General features: G+C 33.3%; 3 protein-coding genes across 3 annotated transcripts in view; 2 read left to right on the top strand and 1 right to left on the bottom strand.

The window, feature by feature from the left end:
* Positions 1-6241: 6241 nt before the first annotated feature.
* Positions 6242-14526, top strand: LOC106102097 (farnesyl pyrophosphate synthase-like). Its single transcript, XM_013281506.1, has 6 exons — positions 6242-6316; positions 6490-6723; positions 11380-11520; positions 12467-12667; positions 13561-13794; positions 14137-14526. The coding sequence occupies exons 1-6, from the start codon at positions 6242-6244 to the stop codon at positions 14524-14526; spliced, it is 1275 nt and encodes a 424-aa protein (XP_013136960.1).
* A 2233-nt stretch (positions 14527-16759) lies between these two features.
* On the top strand, positions 16760-22800 carry LOC106102280 (farnesyl pyrophosphate synthase-like). Its single transcript, XM_013281706.1, has 6 exons — positions 16760-16851; positions 18988-19141; positions 19945-20085; positions 20618-20818; positions 21635-21868; positions 22247-22800. Exons 1-6 carry the CDS (start codon positions 16802-16804, stop codon positions 22613-22615), a joined length of 1149 nt encoding a protein of 382 aa, XP_013137160.1. The 5' UTR covers positions 16760-16801; the 3' UTR covers positions 22616-22800.
* A 385-nt stretch (positions 22801-23185) lies between these two features.
* The window catches only part of LOC106102589 (farnesyl pyrophosphate synthase 2-like), a 6571-nt gene continuing 3758 nt past the window's right edge, over positions 23186-25998 (bottom strand). Inside the window, exons 3-6 of the mRNA XM_013282114.1 lie at positions 24807-24947; positions 24399-24599; positions 24032-24265; positions 23186-23629 (exon numbers count right to left, since the gene is read on the bottom strand). Coding sequence (XP_013137568.1) covers positions 23249-23629; positions 24032-24265; positions 24399-24599; positions 24807-24947 — 957 coding nt within the window. The 3' untranslated portion in view covers positions 23186-23248. The remainder of the gene's footprint in view (positions 23630-24031; positions 24266-24398; positions 24600-24806; positions 24948-25998) is intronic.

Genomic DNA, 25998 nt, shown 5'->3' with positions numbered 1-25998 from the left:
AAAAAAACATACAGACGAATTGAGTACCTCCTTCTTTTGGGAAGTCGGTCAAAAATGAGATTAAAAACTGCTTTGATATTCGAGTTTTTAAGCCCTCTGATGATTTTATGACAACGCCTTGTGCCACAAAAAGGTTTAGTTTATCAAATAAAAACCATGGTACCAATACGACTAAAATTTTAGGATTTTCGAGATATTTGAATGAATGTAAAATAATTAGCAAACTTTAGAGCCCTCTAGCGCCCAAACGAAACAACTTTGTTTAGCGGGAAGGTGGATCAAATCGTCATATTTTCGACCAAGAAATCCATGGTTGTCCATTGTACACGTCTTTCCCGGACATCCTGTATAGTATAGAAAGTGTTTCGTATGTTATATTTTAAGTATAAGTTTAATTATACATAAGTATTATTGCTAATTTAATGTAGTAGGCGTTTACAGGCAGAATTTTATTTTGGTAATATACTCGTAAAATGTGAGTTGCAAAAATGTTTACTGGATTCTAAAATTAGCAAATTATGGCTGATTAGTATGATTTTCCATTTTTCTATAACAAATTACACAATATTCGAAGTTATAGTGGTAATTTAAATCTTTTTCACAGCTTGCGACCTCTATTTTTCGCGATACATTAATAAAATTGAATCATAGAAGCAAGAACTTTTCAAATTCTACTTCACTTTCCCTTTCTACCCTCTTGTTATAAAGGTTGAGAAGGATAGTACTCGACGGAGGAAGGTCAAATTTGGGTGCGGGCGGTGCACCCACCGAGGCGAGCACCGCCAAACACTTTTCTCGAAGCGCTTCGGGGCACTTTTGACAACTTCGTTGTGGATAAAGATAGAAGTTGAAAAATTTGAACACCAATAGATATACCGGAATTCATTATATTGCCAAAATAACTTAATTAGGTACACGGCGCCATTAATTTTCAAATTAAAATACGTTATTCCCGAGATCTTGGTAAGCAAAAGTCAATCTAAGGATGGGGATAGAAATGGGATTAATAGCAAGTTGTCTTCTTTGAAAATAATGGTGCCTTGTAATTGCCAGGGCTTCATAATAGACACTAAAATGACTAGGCTTATATGGCATCTTATACATTTTTGTAGGGAAAGCGAGACTGCATTTTTACATTTTATATTTTTCATGGGATACTCTTTCTGTACGGGCTCTTATCTGCCCATTCACGCATCGACAACTTGTTGGAGAAGAGTTGGGCAGCCGTTGCTTTTTACCGCTGTTTCAACGAAAATAACTTTTTCGTATGTTTTCGTGCTAGGTACCCCCAGTGAGCGTTTGTTTATATTGTAAAAACGATTGTTCCATGGTTACTTTTAATAGAATAGATGTAATTTGTATGTTTCGATTTAAATTCAAAAACGTACAGAAAAAAAACTGTGCTCTTAGAACAAAAACTAAAACCCACTTAGTGGGAGCAAATAAATTACTCTCTTGAATAATAACTATCTGCGAGTTTCTATTGGCGTGAGAGTTATTTTCATATAGGGTTACGTAGGTCTTTTGGTACCCGGTATTTTTGTGAAAATAAAAGTGTCAATTGAATGTCTGGGAAATAGTATAATATGGGGACAAACTATGTGGTATGCCCTGTGGTTCGAACGAAACGATGCGGTCTAAAATCATCAGACAGCCAGTTTCTTATTATATTTCTGAGTACACACAGTAATTTCTTTATTACGTAAGTAAATAAGCATGTTAAAAACTAAAATCCTTGTTTATTTTATGTCATGAAGGAAATACCTACTTCCAGTTGCACAAAACACGTTACAACTAAGGATTCGGTCACTGCAATTTGAAGTGGGAGATATTTTTGTCGCGGAGAAGAAGTAAGAAGGTCCAGTATTCAAATGTATTTACTGTACTACAATTACTGTAATTCTTACTTCTTCTCCGCGACAAAAAGATCTCCTACTTTAAAAAAAAACCTGTGTGATACTACTTTTAAGCGTTTTCTTTACTTTTTGTCATGGAACAACATTAAAAAACCACACGAAATGCTGAAAGTATCGACGCGAAGTTAACTGACAAGCTATGTCACTTATACCCTGACATTCAATTGTCATTTTTATTTTTAAAAATTGCCGGCTGCCAATAGAATCATGTACCACTATACTATGTTTAGTTTTGAAATCAAAATAAAATTGTTAAAAAAGTAACTGACTTAAAAATGTTTTTCCTGATAGTCGTTTTATTATCTATTCATTTAAAACTGCAACTAAAACCTTAGTTGTAACACGTTTTGTGCAACTGGAAGCATCGCTTTCATGATATAAACTGTCACCGATCATCATCATCATCTCCTTATTCTACTCCCGTAAGGTCGGCGCAACAGGTTTTTGTCCTCAAAAACCTTTAGATTCGGCACTATTTTTTGCGGCCGGCCGCCTGCCTGTCGCCAACCCTACTTGGGATTATTTATTAATAAATTGACACCGATATCAAAGTAATAATAATTGTACAATATAGACATAACAGCTACAATAAGGTAGGTTTACATATTCAAGGATTTATTTCGTAACTTTTTAGTGCATTGTTTTTAGTGTATTTTGTTTGGAAGTCGATCTTGTTTTTTTTTAATTAAAATGTTAATTTTTGAGATTGTGCGATATGAAATTGTGAGGTAACGATAGTTAGAGGTATGCGAGACTGCGAGCTTAACCGTAAATATCACACACATCACACAGGGCGCCATCCTAGTATGACACCTGTCCTGCCCAAAGGGGAAATCAATTAAGTTACGTAAACAATTACGTAGTGTTTAAAGTATATTTAAGCTTAAACGCTTAACGCTTTTCTTGCCGTGAGACCAGCGAACTACAAATACCACATACATCAATGAACATCAGAGTTAAAACACTAGTTTAAATAAACAATATCTATTGATTTCTACCTACGATTTTTTTCTAATATCTCGAGTGTTTTATCAGAAACTAGCTGTTCCCGTGCGACTTCATCCGCATAAAATTTTGAAAATGTTATTTTATTATTTACATGTGTCAAATTATCAATTGCAAATGTCAAAATGACATGACATCATCATGTTGGCATCACAAAGCATGGCAACCTTGCTTCCTTGATGTCGGCAGCAACTTATGGTCTCTTTCCCACATTGGGGTTTTTATCCAAAATATTTACCCCTAAGTTTAATGGCGTGAAAATATATAGCCTAAAGCGTGACGTAAGTGTAGGGCTTTGTATTAAAAAAGGAATTATTCAAAAATATGCTGTAATTGCTGACATCTTAGGCAACAAAGAAGTGTCTGTTTACGCTTTATTATAATAGTATAGAAGTATAGATATTTTAATTAATTAACTGTAAAACTAATTACTTGCTTATATACTAGTTTCTAGTAAATAACTAGAAACTAAATTACTTCTAACACGTATTTTTACCTGGTACTCTATTAACAAATTAGCTTATTTACATTTCTTATCAGTCATTATCAATCAATGTTTTTTTAATTTTAATGGCAATTAAGTTATTCGGTAAAAAGGAGGGGGTAAACATTTCGGCAATATAAGCACTTTACAGATAATTTGAATCCCAGCGTATTATTTTACCAAGAGATAACATTTTACAAAGCAAAATGGCGATTTCTAAGTTGTCTTTGGGGTTGACGAGATATTTTAGCAGTTGGTAAGTTAATAACATCTTATAAAATATTTTACCGTAAAATCTGAAACTAGTATTTATTGGCAATACGCAATTTTACAACTATTTATGCTAAATCTTTGTGTTATGTGATACTGCCGTTTGTCCATTGTTTTAAAAAGTTAATTCATATTTTTAAACAAATCAAAAGCCAACACATCTATCTATAGAAAAATATAAAAAAAAGCATAATATAGTTAATTCAGAAATTGAATATTTAATTGTAAAAAATGTTTTTTTAGGAGTATAGCTCAACGGCAAATACAACGGACGCAAACATGGGTGTCTCGACAGACCTATACTGAATATCAGCAATCTTTGCCGGTTATTATAGACAAGGGTCTGTCTGACTTCAGCTTTAGTCCGGCATTATGTGAGAGACTAAGAAAGGTAATATAATATTGTATTATCGTTTTTTAATATCATGCATGACCTAGAAAAATATGGATGGATTGCGTGTAAGGTGACATGATCAAAAAGGAAATGATGACGATATGTGGAGGATAAAAACCTGTTGCGCCGACCTTACGGGAGTAGGACAAGGGGAAAGATGATGATGAATATCTTGAAACTACCATACAGTATGGCGCGAAATCCTTATAGTGCGCACACGTTTAACTAAACTATCGCACGACTGTTTAGTCTCGCTTTGATTCCTATTAGTTTATATGGAGGTGCGCACACTACTCGACTTACTTGTGCAACTAAACAGTTGAATTTGCTGCGAAACAATCGACAGTCGCACAACAGTTGTGCGATAGTTAAGGCAAAGGCGCCCGCTCTTAAAAACAACTTGCTAGAGACTTCTTTACTTCGTTGATTTAGTTTCAGTTCTTAATCAACGCCAAGTTGTCAATGTAATTTATTTGCAAAAACTGCGAACTGTTTTAGCACGAAAAAAGTTAGCATAGTTTATTTAATTATGTATACGATATTATTGCATTTAGTTTACAGCTTATAATGTGGGTTCGGGGAAACTAATTCGAGGTCTATTGACAATGGCAGCTTCCGAATCACTTATGCAGCCGGAACAGCAACAAGAATTACGCGAAAAGATGTTCGTTTTAGCTTGGACTGTTGAAATGGTAAGGACCTTTTACCTTATTTTGTTTATATGCTATAAAATAAAAAAAATATGCTTGCACTATGCCAATGTATAACTGGCCAGTATGTAACTGGTGGTCATAAGTCAAACTAAGCTATGGATCGATTCGGATATCTGATATGGTCGAAGTCAAACCAAATTTAACTCCTCACAATCTCCTTTGTCAACGTAAAAAGGGTTATAAGATCCTTTTCTTATTGAAGTTTTAATAATTTATGCAGATTGTTTACTTTTATGTACAGGATTTTACATATTTTCTACACTAACAGTGGTAGCAGCAGCTCTCACTGAATCAGATCAACATATCTGTAATCTGTGGACCAGATACATTGTTTGTTTATACACTTTATATAATAGACTAGCTGTTGCCCGCGACTTCAATATTAAGATAAAAAAGTAGCCTTTAATATGTCTCTCTATGTCAGCTACCCTTCAGTGAAAGTCCGGTCGGTATCGGCTCAGCCGTTTCGGAGATTACCCAGAACAAACTCGGCTTGCTATTTTCGTTATCAGCAACACAAATACATCATCTTCCCGAAATCTTGAATTTTTCTTTTGATATTACTAATAGACACTACAATTTAATTATATGTAAATGGTAGATAAATGAAGGCACTATCTTCTGAAACACAATCATAAGTAGTTTATGAGAAAGCTCCAATGATTCTATAAAACACAATGTTTTTAAATATTTTTAGTTGCATGCCTTCTTTTTGGTAACTGACGATATGGAAGACGGTGCTAAGACCCGCCATGGGCAGACGTGCTGGCATCTGTTGACCGACGTGGGTAAATACGCGGTCACCGACACCGGAATGTTCCGCAGCTTCGTATACGAAATACTAAGGATATACTTTGGGAAAGATCCCGTATATCCTAAAATTGTAGACATCTTTAATGAGGTTATTATATTTTATGAACTTGTTTTTTAATCTGATGTATTTTTTAATTACTTCGTAATGTAAAATTAAGAGCTTGCGTACAAATGAAAGTAAACTGTCGCACAACTGTTGTGCGATTGTCGATTGTTTTTCAGCCAATTCAACTGTTTAGTTACACAACTAAAAATCGAGTAGTGTGCGCACCTCCATGTAAGCTCACAGGAATCAGAGCGAGACTAAACAGTTGTGCGATAGTTTAGTTTCAGATGTGCTCACGCTCTCAATAGTTACATTACACGCTTCAATATATCTCATCATAGAAATATAAAAACACACTACTAGAATTAAAATTATATATACTTTCGTAAGACAATTTATAACTAACTTACGCCCGCGACTCCGTCCGCGTAAAATTAAAAAATACAAATGAGAGTAGCCTATGTGTTCATCTAGATTATCCTCCTCTGCATGTATACTAAATTTCATAGAAATCCGTTCTGTAGTTTAGGCTTCAAACTAGAACAAACATCCATCCATCCATCTAAACTTTCGCATTTATAACATTAGTATGATTATATTATGGCTATTACTCACGTAGCTTTAACCTTACCTAACGCTCGCCCTGAAAAAAGACCTCCGCAGGGTCTGAAATTGGTCAGTGCCGTCACCGAAAAAAATAGACGTGAGTAATAGCCGTAAAATAATTAGTTCCTAGATTTTTTTCAATCGTTGGTCAGAAAGAATTGTTTTAAACATTAATATGTTTAATACCTTGTTAAACTATTCTTTATATTATACTTTAAAGTAATAATTTCTTTAATTTCTAGGCCTACTTCAAGACTCATATTGGACAATTTATCGATTCAACGTTATGTAAGAACAAAGAATACTTGAGTCTTACGAGGGAGAAATATATCATGACCTCTCAGTACAAGACTTCGTTCTACACCTTCCAGTTTCCAATTCTATGTGGACTTGCTTTGACCGGCAATTATAGTGATAATGCGTACAAGCTCGTCGAATCTATTGGCTCTGACGTCGGATTACTGTTTCAAATGAAGGTAAGGCAAAAATAGAATAGCAGATTTTAATAGTAGAGCCAGCTTTAACATCTCACTGTACGGCTGGTTAGAATACTACGTCCACACAGAAAACACGCGTTAAGTGGGTGCGATTTTGTGTTTTGTCTGTGTGACATAAGTATTATGTTTAGTATTGATGCATCGAACATATAAAAACAAACAATCCGATTAAATGAATACGAAATACTCACACTACGCACTTACAAATTAAAAGAACAATAACCTTTTTTTTTTACTTCAACATGATTAGAAATATTGAGTTCTCATTGAAAAAATACATTTATGCTTTAATGTCACGGACGATAAACATAAATTAAAATGAAAAAAAAAACAAAATTCATGTAAGTTGCCGCTTATTCGTAGCAAAACGACTGCGACCCAGACGACATCGTTTTAGTATAATAAAATAAATAATTATCAATATTATTTGCCCTCCTTTAATCGACGGAAATCAAGTCAATTTGTATCTTATTGTATATTGTATTTAGTGCTGATACGATTTGCTAAGCCAACACACAAATGAATTGAAATAAACAATGTTCATTATGAAATTACAACATGTATAAAATAAGACATTACTTTTATTGAACAAAACATTTTTCTCTCATCGTTTCGAACAACAGACTGAAAATAAAATGCATGTCACATTTAAAGTATTCTTCTAACCAGCCAGTTTTCAATTCAACCTCTTTGAAACCCAAAGAAAAAAGAACAAAAAAATTGATCCTTTTTACAAATGCTCAAAGCTCTCAGTATGGAATCGATTATAGTTTTAATGTTTCTTGCAGAATGACCTTTTAGATTTATACCCTGACGAGATATCGGGAGGAAAGAGTGGCACCGACATCCAAGAGGGCAAATATACCTTGCTCGCATTGACAGCACTGAAACTCTCCAACGAATCACAAAAGAAAACATTCCTTGAAAACTACGGTAGATGGGAAGAGAAATGCGTGGATCAAATAAGAACACTATACAATGAATTACAATTACAAGATATCTGTAGTTATGAAGAAACAAAATTATATAAATCTATTTGTCAGAAAATTAATACTCTGCCAGAAAATTCTATACCACCCGGACATTTTTTTATGAAGTTAGTTAATGAAATAAACAAAGTTAAAAATATAAATTATAATGTTAAAACATAGTCATATCTCTTATTTGTTTTAAATAATGTTATATCGAAGTTAATTAATCGTTTGTTATAAAAAAATACATCAAAATAGTTAATAGTTATTTTTAGCTATCAATAAAAAATAGAATACTAACAAATATTCAAGACTACGCACTGAGTCGTTTATTAACGTTAGCACTATCTAAGTCATATTGCATTGTGCTAAAAATCGTGCTTCGTTCACACGATAGTTAGATAAAAAAGGTATCATAGTTAACATGAAATTAAACGTCTTAATGTGTTTCTTTGTCTACTGGAATATTGTAATCCTTTTACATAAATATGTACGCCTATTTACATTGATACTATGTAAAATCACATATAGTTTTTATGTCATCGAAACATCTGACATTGAATTATAAATTAAAGATTTTTTTGTTAACAATAATGAATGAGATAATACACATTTAATATAACAATTATTCATATTTAGTAAAGCACTAGTCGATAGAATGCCAAATACCAACGCTACTACTATGGTTGACTTTCCACATTGAGGTTTTCACGTAACGTCTTGCATTGATATAGAGGATAGTCTGGAACAACATAGGCTACTCACGCGGACGGAGTCGCGGCGAAACTTAGTGTGAAATAAATGTGCTATTATTATTGAACATCTTGTAAACATCCAAACAATATAACAACTAATTAATACAACTCATGGCTATGCTAGAGTTATTAGACTACAAAAAAGTTAGAATAACGAAGTCGAGGGCAAAAGCTTGTAAATAAAAACTCCGAATTTTGAACTAAGATTGCAATGATTCCAAACCATTACGACTTAGGGTCCTTCAAGAAGCGAGACTACAATTTTCTCAAAGGCCGGCAACGCATCTGTAGTTTCTCTGGTGTTGCGGATGTCCATGGGCGTCGTTGACCACCTTTGTGTTCCCGCCGCTTGTTTGCCCCCTTCTCATATAAAAAAAGAATAACATTTGTGTTATTGTTTAAAATCAAAGAAAAACAACATTAGAGTTTTTATAAATCAATTATAGTAAGTATGATGATAGCAATTAGAAAAGTAAATATTGTAGTAGAAAATGTGCCAATGAACGACAAAAAGTAAAAGAAACTCTTCAACTCGAGAGCACGGAACATTTTTTTTTAATAACCAAAGATGTTCATTATAAAATACAAAGAAAGGAAAATATCGCGTTCGAATAATTGTTTATTTTTTAAATTAGATTGCAAGTAATGTTATTTTATGTTATCATTCTTAAATTTGTGCATAACAATTACGGGATTTTTATATACGCGGGTGTTAACGAATCTCAAATTCAATGTTTTTTTTTTATAATTAGGTATACCCATCTAAGAAAAGAACACACATGTTTTACATATATCTAATATATTTTTTTTTAAATTGATTTGCAAATTTGTTAACTTTAGTTCTAATAAAAAATGTTACATAAAGCGTAAGGGTGAACTCTGTAAAATCACTCGAGTACAAATCTTTTTGCGACGTTATAAAGAGTGAACGTTATATGAAGAGAGGTGAAATATTATTATATTTGAAAGCCAAAATTACTTAGAATCCACGCGACATCAGTCGAAAACACGTGCTAGATAATAAAACAATAAAACGGCATATAAAAAATGTATACAACTGATTTGATATTACACAAATTAAACATTTAAAATTTATGGAAAATAAGGTAAACGAACCAAATGCCAAGTATTTTCGACGTTTTATGGAGTTCAATGGTGTATTAGGTTCGTTATAAAGAGTACACAATATGTTTAATTCTCACTGATAGGGATGAATAAACTTTTTTGTTTGCCGCTGTTTCGTGAAACTGTTACAAAAACTTTTTTTTATAATACTTAAGACGTATTCGTAAATGCTTAAGTAATGACTACAACTTGGGAAACTAGTTTCATATAAAAGGAAGTTTCAAGCGATATTTTTATTTGCTATTGTGTATTTGAAGTTGGTGTATTAGTTTTATTGTTAATTTATTAATTAAACAGAACAATGTTGTTTAACAAAATTGTCAAACATTGTAGAAAGTACAGCGCTTCGTAAGTAGATTTTTCTAAATATGAAAGTTACAGCGTTATAATTGTTTTTCAAACAGTTTTTTTGTAAATTATCTCAATTTAATTTTCTCAAATGGACTTTTTAATTAACGTTTTAAATAATATTTGATCTAAATTAGTTTTTTTAATCTGAAAAGAATTACAAATTTAATATTGTCATAGAATTCTTAAGTACTACTTAAATTAATTAGTGTGAATTTAATTATTGTTATTAATATTTATTTATGTTAATTAACTTTAAATGAGGATTCATGTTAAATTATGAAACATTTTTCAGTGCCAGTGGTATATGCAAACAGTCTGAGATTTTAACCAACCTTAATAACGAATTTCCATGTTATCTACCAAAAATTATTAAAACTTCCCTAACCAAGAAGAAATACGCAGAAAATATAGAGATAACGGAACGGATTAAGAATGTAAGTAATTGTTTTTATTATTGTGTTCAAACAACTCAATATAAATGAGAAAGTTTAGATGGAAGGATGTTTGTTAGATTTAAAAACGCCTGAACGGATCTCGATAAAATTTGTCACAGATGTAGAGTATAGTCAGAAAAAACACATAGGCTATATACGTTTTTTTTTTAATTCCATGCGGTTGAAGTCACGGGCGAAAACTAGTACTTAAAAGCGGAAAAGAAACAAAAACTCACATGTTTAATGATTGTATTTTTACGTGTAACCCTTTAATAGAAATGAGACAAAAAAAAACGAAATAAGAGGCCCGAGGATTTTGGTAATAAATTAGTTTTTTTATGTTGAATACGCAATGTATTTAATACGAAATATAGAGTAGTTGAAATTGTAATCCGAGTACAGACGAATATTAATTAAGTTAAATTTAAACAGACCGCAATAACCTCTTTTGTATGAATGAGGAAGTCGACTTGGTACAATCGCGATAAGGAAACATATCGAATGGGAAATCATCATCTTCTTGTGCCTTTTCCTAGTCGATTTAAGGTGGAGAACGCTTCTGCAACTACGAATATCTAGGGGAGTGGTCGTTTTGCTTTTATGGGAAACCTAAGAGGCCTCTTGCTTAATCGTCATCTTGTAACAACTACTGTTCCCGTGCGGCTTTCTTCGCGTGAAATTGTAAAAATTATTTTATTGTTTACTTGTGTCAATTGCAGATGTCAAAATTACGGTTACCATAATAGCCTTGCTCCCTTAATGCTTTCGGCCTGTAATTTTAGACCCTTTCTCGAATGATGTTTTTTTCCAATTTTCTTACTTTCTAAGTTTAATAGCGAAATAATTATTCAAAAACATACCGTGGTTGTTGACATCCTGCATAACTAAATCGTGTGTGTTAACGATTTATCACATTAGTATAGAGACATAAAAAATTATTACAGCAATGTAACACGGTAACATGAAGTGCATTTAAAGTAAAAATATTATTTATTTCAGCTATCTGAATATCATACTCATGCCAGGGATACGATACAGGGTAAACTAACATTCCTTGCGTTCGACGCGCTTGCGGAACAAAAAGATTTGACTGAGGAAAAATTACATCAAGTGCAAGTTTTAGCCTGGGCTGTTGAATTGGTAAGACATATGATCTTTAGAACTTTCCTTCTACACGTTCGTTGATAAATTTATTATAATTATTTCGAATTGTATAAATAATTTGCCTTATTAAAGCCCCTTTCTCTTCTCATCCTTTCCTTATAAGGAATGGATGGGAAGGGAAAGATTTGACTATGGAGGAGACGCATCGGAAGGAGAATTATTCTCTTTGTATGTCTCCTCCTTCGTCGATTAAAAGTAGGCAACATATCTGCAATTGCGAATGTTTATGGGCAGCGGTCGCTTCGCCATTTAGCGGATTCAGGTGGCCGCTTGCTCGTTTGCCATCATGTAATATAAAAAGACCTCTATAAATTAAGAATTTAAGAAAACGAGATATTGCACAATCCGTCATTATGTTAAACAAAGTTTAAGTAAGCGTTGATTTGAAATTAAATTAATCACCTACTAGAAAACTCAATTACGCTAGAGCGCATCGTTAAGCAGCAATTAAGTAATATGTAAATAAGACTAAGTTACCTACTTCATTATAACATTAGAATAAAAATAAATTATTAACTCTGTTTTTCAAAGATAATGTGAAGTGGGACAATATAACATAGGGTGGCCTTAGCAGAAATATTTACCCGTCCAGTTAAAGACGCTACCCGTTTCTGTAAATATAATTTGACGCCCCAAATGCAATTAGGTCGAGAAAATTCACATACAGGGTTAAACATAGCGTTAGTTAATTATAGTAACAAAGTACTGTACTATATTCATTCGAAATGTGAAGACAAATCAATTATAAACGGGCAGCGGATCGCGAATATTGTTTCCTTCCTTACTTACGCATATCCTGTTTCAGACAATCTATCCATTGCACCGTCTTCAGTATTCTTCTGTCTTCTATTTTTGTAGCCATTCTATCCATAGCTTTTGATTATGTGATTCTTATTTTTCTGCATTTAAACATTTGTTTCAGGTACAATCATATTTCATTATAGGCGATGACATGGAAGACAATTGTCAGACTCGTTGCGGCAAACCGACGTGGCATTCATTGCCAAATGTTGGTCTGTTAGCAATAAACGACGCCAGCATGCTGCGTAGTTTTATTTACGAAATGTTGAAAAACAACTTTGATCAGAACACATCAACGAAGATGGAAAATTGTATCAACGAGGTACTCTTTACGGTTGTTACATACATGTTGATATTTTTGAAATCAATTGACAACAGGAATACTTTTCATTAAGTGTTTAAAAACAAATAGCCCTACCCATCTATATAAAGTAGGTAACATTTAACAAGCGATATCGCTATTCGAAAAGTCGAAATTGTATGGAATTGATTATTACATTTAATAAGTCACGTGCTTGCAACGTATTTATTCTCATACGTTTTGACATATTTATTTATTCTACTAGCGATATCGCTTGGTCTCATACTTTGCTTAAGAGGGCAGGAAGCGACACTCCGGAAGAAGGCCATCAAACATCTCACGTTTGGGCTTATGGAGGTCGCGATGGTATTGACATACATCCAAACTGACATGCATAAAACATGTTTTCATGTGAAAAACATTATCCTCCTCAGGTAATCGAGTAAAAATTTTGCTTATAATGTGACTTTACCAATAACCCCGCCTTTTTATATTATTTGTTGTCTATTCATTTTATTATTATCAGGTCACCATAAGTCTCCACTATAGGGCTCGAAACCTATCTTAAGTTAGGGATATCTACGCCATTATATCCCATTATGGGTTATCCCACACGGAGTCCCAAGGAATTACACGGTGTAAGCTTAAAGCATCACAGTAAAACCAAAGTGACCCACTGCGAGTTTTGGGGTTTCACCCATATCTTTCTTCGCAGATATGTGCAGGTTGCAACAAGATGTTTTCCTTCACCGTAAGAACAATGGGGTACATATGAAATTCGAAAATCATATTGGTGTATTGCGGGGCTCACACCCAGGACCTGCAAATATCAAGTGCAAATATCAAATGTCAAGTCCTTAACCCCTGATACACAGATGCCGCAAAGTTTCTTATTAACAATTATTAAATTTCAGGCGTTCTTCACTATAAATATCGGTCAATACATGGATATTATGATGTCAAAATCAAGGGATTTAGACAAATTTACAGTGGAACAATATAACTTTTTAAACGACTACAAGTCATCATTTTACACCGTTAAATTACCGATACTCTTGGCATTGGAACTTTGCAACAAAAGTAGCGAAGACTCGTACTCGAACGTTGATAAAATTGGTATGGATTTAGGTATCCTTTTACAAATGCAGGTAAAATTAGTTGTTATAATTTGATTTTCTTTTATTTGAATTATATAGGCTTTTGTAATGCGCATTAAAAAGCGTTAAATAGAATAAATGTATTTCCATATCTATCTACCTGTTCATTAATTCCACAACGCTTTTAAATCGTGGCGTTTTTTATCGCGCGTTATAAATGCGCTCGTTCGAACTGGGGGGAACTGAATATAAAAACTTACTGTATAGAATGAGAGAGAAAAATAAAAGGACGTGTGAACGATTGACAGGTCCTGTTTCTTAAAAGTCAAAACCGTTAGCCGAATTGTCGTTATGTGCACTTGGTAAAGGATTTCGATTTGCATTATTTTTCAGAATGATGTAATGGATTACATTGACCGAGACTCAGCATCAGTTAAAACCAGCTCTGATATACAGAAGAATAAATGTTCTTGGCCCGCGGTGACGGCTTTAAAACATTTAAATGGAAACCAACGAAAGGAATTCATTAATTGCTATGGACGTTGGGAAAGTGAGAAAGTTGAACGTGTAAGGCAATTTTATAAAGAAATAAACTTACCTCATCTTTATCATCTAGAAGAACAGAAGATGAGCCAAGCAGTGTTACAGAAGATAAAAGAATTACCTGTTGATGCGACACCCTCTGCCAATTTCTTTTATAAAATCTTTGATTTTGTACGTCAATATACTGAAGACATATCGCCATCGAAAATAAAATCGACTGTTGTAATGAACGCTGCTTAAAAAAATAAAGATAAAGTATACTTAAATATGTCTATTACTAGCTACACTAAACTAGGGATGACTAAGCTATAGTCAACCGCGCTGGCCCATTGAGGGTTGTCTTCACACATATCTTTGTCATTTCTACGCAGATTTGTATGTGCAATTGCAACAAGATGTCTTCCTTCCTTGGATGGATGTCCGTAAAATTTTCGATTTATTGAATCGTAAGAAAGTTTGCTTTTTAAACAATTAAAAGATGGAGAATGCAAGAGCATAATTCCGTAATGATAAAGTGTTGTTATGACGTTAAATGATTATATCTGATACTAACTCAATCTTGACCTAAGTTTGGATGAGTCAGTTGTCCTTTAAGCTTGCGACTTTTTTTAATTAATATAATTTACTGCTACAGACTCTATAGTATATGTACATAAAAATAGTCAAATTAACAGTAAAGGGAAATGTTCACATGCAGAATTATTCTACAAGTCATCTTATATTATTCGTATCAAAAATTAAATTGTAAAAATACTATTCACGTCACATTCATCTAATATCTAAGACACGTGAAGTTGATTAGAAATAACAGAGCTTATTTTTTTATTATAATGAGAACTTTGTACTAATTTTGATAAACCGTTGAATTGATAAACCTGCCCCATAGATAAAGTTACATTAGATTACCGATATCGCTCGTAGACTCGTCAAAATATGTCAAAATGTAAAACCGATAAAGTTATCTGAACCGGTGGGCATAAGTAATTCCTTTTTATACCTCTTTAGCGCCACCTTCTTAATGTTAAAAATGTGTCAAAACACCCTTCTCTCACTGTAATTGTCTTGTCATGGTTTTTGGAATGCCCTTTCCTAAGTCTAGAACAACAGTGGTAGAGCCCGCTTTAACATCTTCGCACTGCAGGGTCGGCTCGCCCGGTGCAATACCACGACCACACAGAAAACAGGCGTGAAGTGGAAGCAATTCCGCGTTTCGTTTGATGAGTGTGGTGCCGGAGGCCTAATTTAGACCCTTTCCCTTTCCACCCTTTTCTTAAGAGGGAAGGATAAGTGGATTTGACGGTGGAGCAGACGCATAGGAAGGGGAAATGTCCTCTTTATGTGCGTCTCCTCCGCCGTCAATAAGGGTAGGCAACGCATCTGCAATTGCGGATGTTTATGGGCAGCGGTCGCTTTTCATTTCGGTGGATTCAAGTAGCCGCTTGTTCGTTTGTCAGCATAAATTATAAAAAAAAAGTCTATGTATAATGTACATAATTTGTGACAGAAGTATCAATGAGAGCAGCTCTCTTACCGGCCCAGATAGGCTTGTAGTACTATACTAAGTTATGATCACGAGACATGCACGTGTCATGTCAAATAAAATCTTTATTTAGTGTTTATTTTTTTTATTTTATTACGTAGTAGCTTACGCCCGCGGCTACGTACATGTGGAGTTAATGAGTGGCCTATGTGTTCTTCCATATTATCCTCTACATCTTTACCAAATTTCATCAAAATCCATTCAGTCGTTTAGGCTACAAACTCTAACAAACATACACAACAGCTAATTGGATCACACAATTACATGGGAAAATTGAAAAATTGCACAAAACCGATAAATCAGCCAACAGGTACCTAACAATATTATCAGAAACAATTTATTAAAGTGATTTTTTCTAAATACAGCAATATTTTCTCTTGTAACACATGCACTGGCAAACTCTGTACGATCATTGACAATCATTTATACATTTCTTGAAGGTTATGTTTGATTTATCGATTATCTGCGTGGTTCCGTAACAATTATTTCGGTGCATTTTTTATGATTTAACTGAGAAGAGTGCTTGTTTGTAATGCAGACGTTTGCACTTGCATTTTTGAAATGTCAATAACATGATTAATAAGTGTGGATCAATAATTATTAATGCTATGTTTTGCAACTGGAATGTTAGTAAGAATATTAAGGTAACATCATCAAAATTTGTATGAGATTTGTCAGTGATCGATAGAGCTGCACTACTGTTGATCTGTTTAGGGTATAAGTTAAAGAAGTAATTACAACACTATAACAAAGTAGCAAAATAGGTAGCAAAATGTAATTTTTATTAATTTAGAGTGAGCAATATAAAATTTAAAACAATTTGGGATCTCTAATGTACTAATGGACAGAGGAAACATGTCATAACCTAAGATACGGTATATGAAAACAAGTCAACGATACATTTTCTTCATTACTGTTTCAACTATCAAAGAAAAAACACAGCAATAAATCTGGATCAGTAAAACATATTTAAAAATGCTACCTTTAAGATTGCTTTCAAGATTTTCTCGCACTTGTGCAACTTGGTGAGTATTCGTTGAAATAATCTGTACTAATATTACAAAGAGGAAAGATTTGTATTTTTGTATGTATTCGATTTACGTAAAAACTACTGGACTGATTTCAAAAATTCTTTCAACATTAGATAGGTAATTTATTTGTGAGTAACATAGGATATCTTTTTTCTATTTTTTAATGTCACGCAGGCGAAGTCGCAAGCAACAGCTAGTTAAAAGTAAAATACAATTAAAGAATCACGAAAACTTTTTTTTTAAAAAAAGTGAAAATTCTAGACATTTTTTTTTTATCTTTTAACAATACAATTTAGCAACATTGGCAATTAATTTAAACACAATCATGAGAAAAATGTCTCAAGTAAAATGTTAACTATGCCTCCTCTATTAATTTTTTTAATCTCTATGGTAATACGAGAAATAAAACATCCGCTAATAACTAGGTTTCTGTAGCGTCTAGCACAGTTCTTTTTGCATTTCAGTTTTCTTTTTCATGTATATTTTCATCTTCAAACACACTATCTGCATTAAATACATCGAAATAACATATGTGTATCGCAATCGAAAATCAAAGTATTTTTCGTGGATACTAAGACTACTTTTCAAAACTTTAGTTATTTGAAATGTGAAACTGAAAAAAATAATGGAATATAGCACAATACCAATGTTATTTTAAAATTTAACTTGTATTTCATCGAATAATCTGTAAACGCCTCTAATCTTTTCATTAAAATTATTTTCTTAGTCGGAATTGTTTAAAATCATGAACAAGGAACGAACTAGTTGCACACTTGACCTATGTAACCCTCAAATCAATGCTAAAAAAAACGATAAGAGTTAATTTACGAAATATATATACCTAACCATCTTATGTTTTGTTTACGTTACAATGGGTTGATAACGAATCGTATTAGGAACGTGTGATAAAATGATTAGAAGTTTATAAAATAAACCCCAAGTAGAATATAAATTAAGTAGCAAGTTATTTCCTCCTATTAACAAGCCTTAGTCTCATGGTTTCATCTGTTTAACACGTTTGCGGCAAGTAAAATCATAATTCTTCATCTGGTGCGGCGGCGGGCCAAAATGCGCCCCCAATGATATTTCCGCCAGTGCGTGGCAGGTCTTTCTAGACCCGCCGGTACTAGGATGGATGTAAACATTATGTATACATTTTATGTAATGTTATGTATACACCTGAGAACCGTTTCGCACTAGCGAGAGGGACATAGTTTTCTTCGTCCGCACCAGCTTAAGTACCGTGTCAGGCCGATATCGACCTGTTATGCAGTGAGCGTGTTAAACAGTCATTGTATTTAAAATGAAAAGAAACAAAGTTTTGTTGAGTATATGTTTGGCTAATGGTAATCGGCATGCATCTGCCGGGAATCATACGTAGCATTTTTGTTAGTTTCCGAAAAAATTGGTCTGTCTTAAACTCTAAGGACCGAAAGAACTAAATCAAAATAAAAAAAAGTGATCCATATTGCTGAAAACTTAATTCAAATTAAACGGTGGTTATTTAGTATAATTGAGGTGATGTTTTAAGTTAGTATTGATGGACTTAGTTTTATAACTTGTTTGCTTGATTGAGTATTTTTTATTTTAAATGCTTAGGCACAATTATAATTACAGCAACACCTTTCTATAAGATTTCATGTCTTAGATCAAAGTAGAAGTGTCAGAGGAAAATTACCACTACCCATAATTATCTAGTAATAAATTTTAATATGATAACGCATATGAATTAATGTTGAATTATCCGAACAAGTCTGCCATACTAAGAGCCCGCGCACACTGGAAACTAAACTATCGCACAACTGTTTAGTAGCGCTTTGATTCCTATGATCTTAAATGGAAGTGCGCAGACTAGTTACTTGATTTTTAGTTGTGCAACTGAACACTTGGATTAGCTTCAAACAAGCGACAATCGCACAATAATTATGCGATTGTTAAGTCAATATTTTAAATACAAGTGCTCTACTGCTAGAGATCCCTAACATGTCATGCTGTAATTCAATTTAAATGAAATCAGATTTTTTTGCAAGTATACCAGCCATAGATATTCATTGAAAAAAGACATTTTATATAAGAATAATAAAAATGAATACATTTCAATTTGATTTATGTTCAAATTTCTTGTTACAGGTCAAAAACACAAAATCAAGTGTTACAAAGGGAAAAATTATTGTCCCGAAAGTTTTTTGATGACTTTCCAAAATTTTTGCCAATATTGCTAGATGCTTCTTTATCAAAAACAAAGATTATTGAAAACGTATCAGTAAGAAATCGTATCAAAAAGGTAAACGAACTTTTAATAAATTTTCTAAATACTTATTTGTTGTACTTACATGTCATTAATAGCAATACATTCTTTAGTTTCCCATTAGCGTTAATATGCAAATATTATCAAAAAAATGTGAGTCTCAAAATGAGAAGAGAACCTTTGAAAAAAGATAAAAACAATTAACTAGATATAAAATTTACTCATATTGCGAGAAAATCTTACTAATATAAATGCGAAAGTTTAGATGGATGGATGGATGGATCTCGATAAAATTTGGTATAGATGTAGAGGATAGTCTGGAAGAACACATAAGCTACTCACTTTTGTTTTTTTTTAATTCCACGCGGAAGGACTCGCGGGCGAAAGCTAGTATGTATTAAATATCTTTGTCCACATTTAAAAAGGGAAACTAGTCGACTGCAGCGCCCATAGGCTAGGATTCTATGTTGTTGATAAGAGTATAGTAGAAAATAACTGGTCATCCTGTAACTAGATATACTTCATAATGTCACCGTAAGTTTCTAGTATCAAGAACCTGTCCCTCATTTGTGATTTCTTTCGATTTTAAATACTAACAAACCCAATACCTATATATGTTCATATTGTCTTACTATGGAATACTCAGAATTCTGATGGAGATATTCATAATGTAATCAAAATCGACCTACTTGCCTTGAATATTACCTTGCACCGTAATCACCTTGGCTTATTACATTAATCCTTTATAGGGAAAATAACTCCCAATGTGCAATACAATCATTACATGTCATATATCTTCCAAAGTTATTAATGATCGACTGACAAGCTGTTTTTTTTAGATAGCTGAATACAACACTCTTGAGAAAAAACCCGTAGAGGCAGAACTGATGTTGATCTCCTATGAAATGTTAGAGAAGAATACTAATAAAAGTGCGGAGTTTCAACATCAAGCGTATGTTATAGGCTCAGCTCTAGAAATGGTAAGCTTGTGGTTACCTTTCACGTTATATCTATTCTAATATAACTAATTATTTTACGGCTCTTACTTACTCGAACTAGGCGCCTCGTGGTCGTCTCGCGAGGCGTGACGCGACCGCGATATAACATCATTAACCCTCGCCCTGAAGGAGGATCCCCGCAGGGTCTAAAACTGGTTGGTGCCGTCACCGGAAAAAAAGTATGACGTGAGTAAGAGCCGTAAAATAATTATATTTAAAATGTCTCACGAAAGTTTAAACAATTTAATTATTTTAATATAAAGAGGAAAGATTTGTATTTTTGTATAAATTGGAATAACTCAAAAACTAATGAGCCAATTTCAAAAGTACTTTCGCCATTAAAAAACTATGTTGTTAGTGAGTAACATAGGTCATGTTTTTTATTATGTTTCAATATCACGGGAACTAAGTCGCGGGCAACAGCAAGTCTTAAATATCGTTGATTTTACAAAAAAATCTAAAAAAATACATCAGATAATATACACGTATTTTTTTAACCTTATTTTGTTTTCAGATTCAATCGTATTTTATAATACTAGACGATATGCAGGACGGTGGTAAGATCAGATGCAACAAGCCATGTTGGCATCTACTTCCTGACGTAGGCATGACCGCGGTGAACGACGCCAGTTTGTTTAGAAGCTTCATAACCGATGTCGTCAGACAAAATGTACCTGAACCATTATTTTCACAAGTTATGCATATTTTTGACACGGTGAGTAAAAAGTTAAAAAAATATGTTTTTTTTTGTGATCTGTATTGAGGTAAACATAATTACTAGTCTCTGTCTAGATTAAATTGTATGCGAGAATGTTAATTTATTTATAGATAGGGACACCAAACATGTCTAGGTACTATTGGTGAATCTGATGATGTTCAAACTAGGGTTGTAACGGAACTCCGCTTCCCCATCCGCAAGGGCGTAACTTCCGCAAGAAGTGATAACTCCGCATCCGCTTCCGTCCTTTCTTATGCGGAGTTATAACGGAGGTTAATTTACGTCATTAACGCGAGTGGGGCGAGTAGGTATCGTTTATGCGGCCCGCGCGGGCGTGATATGTCAACTAACTATAATTGTTTTATACATTATATTTGCATAATAAACTGTATCTTGTAATTATGTACCAATCTGTATTTTGGTTTAACGTAGTTTTAGTTTTTATTTTTTAAATAAATCGTAATTAATATTTTATTATTGTCCTCCGCATCCGCTTCCGTTAAAATGACCTCCTCCAACCCTAGTTCAAACCTAGAGTGGTTTGAACTTTTTGTATGCATTGACACGATGATGCAGAACAATAACCAGTACGACCGATTTTTAATGTGTTTAAACGAAAAAAGATAGTTCAGTGGTAGACGGCTATTTTTTTTTCTTATCGCTTCAATTTTGCAAGTCACTTTTGCTAATTGGTTATTTGTAAGAAGGCGGGTTTAGTCACGTTGCAATTTTTCCGCAATCAGAACACCACTAAGAGCCTTCACTGTACATGCTTGTCTATAGTTATTTTTTCATTGTGTTTTTTTTTTTCAGATTTACTACACATTAGAAATTGGACAACTGATCGATGCACAGTTTGTTAAAGCTAGAAACTATGATGATTACACGTTAGAAAATTTTGACGCGATGAATAAATATAAATCCTCATTCTATTCGGTGAAATCACCAATACTTCTAGCGCTTGCTTTGTGCAACAAATTGAATAGCGAGTCTTTTGCTATTGTTGACGATTTGGGCACTGATCTAGGAATTCTGATACAAAGTCACGTAAGTTCTAATTGATTGTTAATAAATGTCTTTACTGAACTAGAATTTATTGTAGTAGACGTGACTTTTATTAATAGAGTTATGGAGGTTTAAGAATACATATAACTCTATTACTGAGTTTTACATTCAAAAGTTGATCCAATTTTATTAAAAACTAACTTACGACCACGATTCTGTCCGCGTAAAATTTGAAAAAAAAAAACTAGGTAACCTAAGTGTTCTTCCAGGCTATCCTATACATCTATGCCAAACTTCATCAAGATCTGTTCAACCGTTTAAGCTACAAACTACATCCATCCATCTAAACTTTTGCATTTATAACATTAGTGAGAAGTAAGATGTATTTTAACAGCTAAATAATAATTTTGATGTTTTCAGAACGATTTAATCGATTACTTGGACGTTGACGAATCAGTAGCGAGTAAATCAGGGCATGACATTCAGAATGGCAAATGTTCTTGGCCAGCTGTTGCCGCTCTAAAGTTATGCAATCCCGAGCAAAGGAAAATCTTCAATAAATGCTACGGAAGTTGGGACCCGAAAGACGTTCAGCAAATAAGAAAGATATACGACGAACTATCGTTAACCGAAGTTTACCGCAAGGAAGAACAAGCTCGTTATGACAATTTTCTACGGAAAGTCCACAATCTACCAAAAGATTCAACGCCATCTATCGAATTTTTCTTAGAGATATTTAAAAATTTCCGTGGTTATACTGAAAATTTACAAAAATATATGCACGAATGATATTGTTGAACTGTTATATTGCAAGAATTAGATTACTAGGTATATTGCTATTAAAAAGTTATGTGGGAGTAGTCCTCAAGTAGACTAGATTTAAGGTGTTTATCAACAAGCTAATTTAACGCATCAACAGTAATCAATGCAACATCAAATAATTGTTTAAAGGACGATTTTAATAGAAAAGGTAAAGGCTCTCTTACAGAACATAAATTTTGGTTAAGATTGACGGCATTTTTATTTCTAAACCTGGCTATAGCTAAAGACTACTTGTTTGAAATTATAAGATTAATACAAGTATATAATATACTGTTTCCTAAATGGAAAAGACATCTTGTGATCTATACCAAGATCGTCACTAAGGGATTAGGGGGTAGAGGGGCCTGCTGCTTCTCTCCCTCCTCTTGAGACTACAAAAAGTAATAAAAAGATAGGAAAAATAGTACGAATTTAACCAATATGATATTTTCTTTAAAGTTATCCATCAGCTGGTGACGTGCTTTTTTATTACCCTTATTCTTTGACGCTTACAGAAAAGATTTGCTCATATCCATTGTGATAAATAAAAAAAGAATGTAAAAACTTGAAAAAATGTATTAAAGTCACATTAACCACAAAAATCACCTTTCTTGTACCATATTATTGTATTTTTTGCTTGCTGTATTCTAAAGCTTCTGGTAAATAAACAACAAATGGATAAATTTTCTCAATATAATCACGTAAAATCCTCGAAGAAGGTGTAGAATCGTTTGGTAAGCTATCAATTTGTTCGGTGATCGTATCTAAACGTGCTTGATGATCCTGACAGAATACATCTCGCAATCCAAGAGTCTCGTACAATTGCAGTATTTGTTCTACATCTTGTATTTTATCACTGCCGTACCGTGTTAGAAACATATCCCTTTGCTCAGCATTGCATCTTTCTAACGCTGTTACCGCCAACCACGAGCACTTACCTTTCTTAATATCTATATTCGTTTTCCCAGTCGATAGTTCATCACACCAATCCAATATATCGTTCTAAAATATGAATTACACTTGAGTTTATAAAAAGTATTTATTAATATAGGTAAGTAAAAATACTTATTGTCTACTAAAATTTAGAGGTTATTTAAACTAAATAATCCTGCTTCTCTCTACTACGCCTTTAGTCCTAGTTATCTCATGAACTGTAATGTAAGAGGTAACAGTAAACAGTGTGTGTAATATGAGTAAAGTCTGTACTTTAACTCAGAAAATCTCGTTTAAAATAAATACGCCTATTACTGGGCCTCACTGAAAACCGCCACGATTGTTGCAAGATATCAATGAAGAGATAAAAATTTTCAAGTTGTCCGGTGTTTCTAACTATTTTCTGTCTTCATGTAAGAGTTATTTTAGGTTATAATAGTTTATTTATAGGATATTAAAATGTACACTTACGTGCATTTGCACCCAACATCCGATATGTTTCATTGCACTATCCACATTTTGAATTGAAGTTTTATTCAACTTATTGGCCATTGTGAGGGCAACCAATAGCGGAAATTTGATAGAATAAAATGTAAATTTACTATCAGATATTTTAGTGTACAGCTGCAAGTCATACTTTGAGAAGTTTCTGCTTTTTGAAGTTATTGAATCTAAGTATTGTCCATATTCTGATCTCAGGTGAGCCTGTAGAGAGATCCATTTTATAGATATTATATCAATATTATAAAGAATTTTATTTTTTGGATTTTTTGTACGCGTTGAAATAACTTAAAAGAAAGCGATATATTATATGTATAAATTCCACGATTACACATACTTCGTTAAATAGTTTACACATTTTGATATACATTTCGTCACTAAGGTTTTGTCTCAACAATTCGTAGATAAAGCTTCGCATCATACTTGTATCGTTAAGAGCTAAATTGCCGACGTTGGGTAGCAGATGCCAGCACGGCTTGCCGTTACGTGTCTTTGCTTCATCTTCTATATCGTCTATGATTAAATAGTATGACTGAAACTGTAAATAAAAATCTAATTAAATTATATCATGAATGATTTTGAAGAAACGTACAGTTTGACACATTTAAAATATAAACGTTAAAAAATAGAATAAGAAATCGAAAAAATCAACATAAAGGGAATTTATTTATTCTTCATGCTTATTTAGAATTAGGTTCATCATTAAATTAATTAGAGTTTATCTTAAACGTTGTTAAAAAGGTACCATTTCGACACACCAAGCTAGTGTGTTAATTTGATGTCTGCACTCGTCTGTTATGTTGGTGGTTTGTTGGAGTGCTTCAAAAGCATACACTGTAAGCTGCCCTTGCACCGATACACGCTCTAACGTGTGGTATTCGATTGCCTGAAAAAAAATGAAAGGTTTATTAGTATATGAACGGGAGTAGGAATCTATCTATACTATTATATTATTATTTTAATAAAAAACCCTACACTTGCGTCACGCTTTAGGCTATATATTTTAACGCCATTAAACATAGGGGGTAAATATTTTGGTTAAAAACCCTAATGGGATGATAAATTGCTGCCAACATCAAAGGAGCAAGGTTGTCAAGGTGTGACAAATGTAAACAATAAAATAAAATTTTCATAAATTTCATGCGGATGAAGTCGCATGGGAACAGCTAGTTATATAAGAGCGTGCACACACCTTTGACTACATTGTCGCATAAATGTTGCGATTTATACGAGCTAAAATAGAGGTGCGCACACTACTCGATTTTTAATTGTGCAACTAAACAGTTTAATCAAAGGTGTGCGCGCTCTAATCATCCATTATTAGTGATATTATTCTTACGTATAAAATGTTACTAATGCTATAACTGAGAAAGTTTAGAGGTAAGGATGTTCGTTACTATAGCATACGAGCTGTTGCCCGCGACTTCGTACGCGTGGTATTAGAAAACATACAAACTATATAAATTTCCAAAAGGTACGTATCCCTCGGGAACCGGACATTTCTCGGGGATGAAGCTTATCCCATGTGTACTCCATATTTTGTTTTATATTTGTGCCAAATTTCAATAAGATATGTTGAACCGTTGCAGAATGATCGAGTAAACATTAAAAAAACTAAATTAATGAATCCCACGGGAATCGTAACTATTCCAGGGATATAAAATGACCTATGTGTTCTTCCAGACTATGTTCTAAACCTGTGCCAAATTTCATGGAGATCCGTTCATCCGTTTAGGCTACAAACGCTAACAAACATCCATCCATCCATCTAAACTTTCGCATTTATAATATTAGTAAGAAAGTAAGACATGTAGAATACAATCTGGAAGAACACAAAGACTACTATTTTTTTTACCCGCACGGATGAATTTGTGTATGACAACTAGAAATAATTAAAATTATTTACGTTAACGCGTGTGTATAAATCAGTCACGAGG

Source organism: Papilio polytes, unplaced genomic scaffold (genome assembly GCF_000836215.1).
Source record: "Papilio polytes unplaced genomic scaffold, Ppol_1.0 DF823923.1, whole genome shotgun sequence".
Classification (NCBI taxonomy): Eukaryota; Metazoa; Arthropoda; class Insecta; order Lepidoptera; family Papilionidae; genus Papilio; species Papilio polytes.
This window is presented reverse-complemented; position numbering and strand designations above follow the sequence as displayed.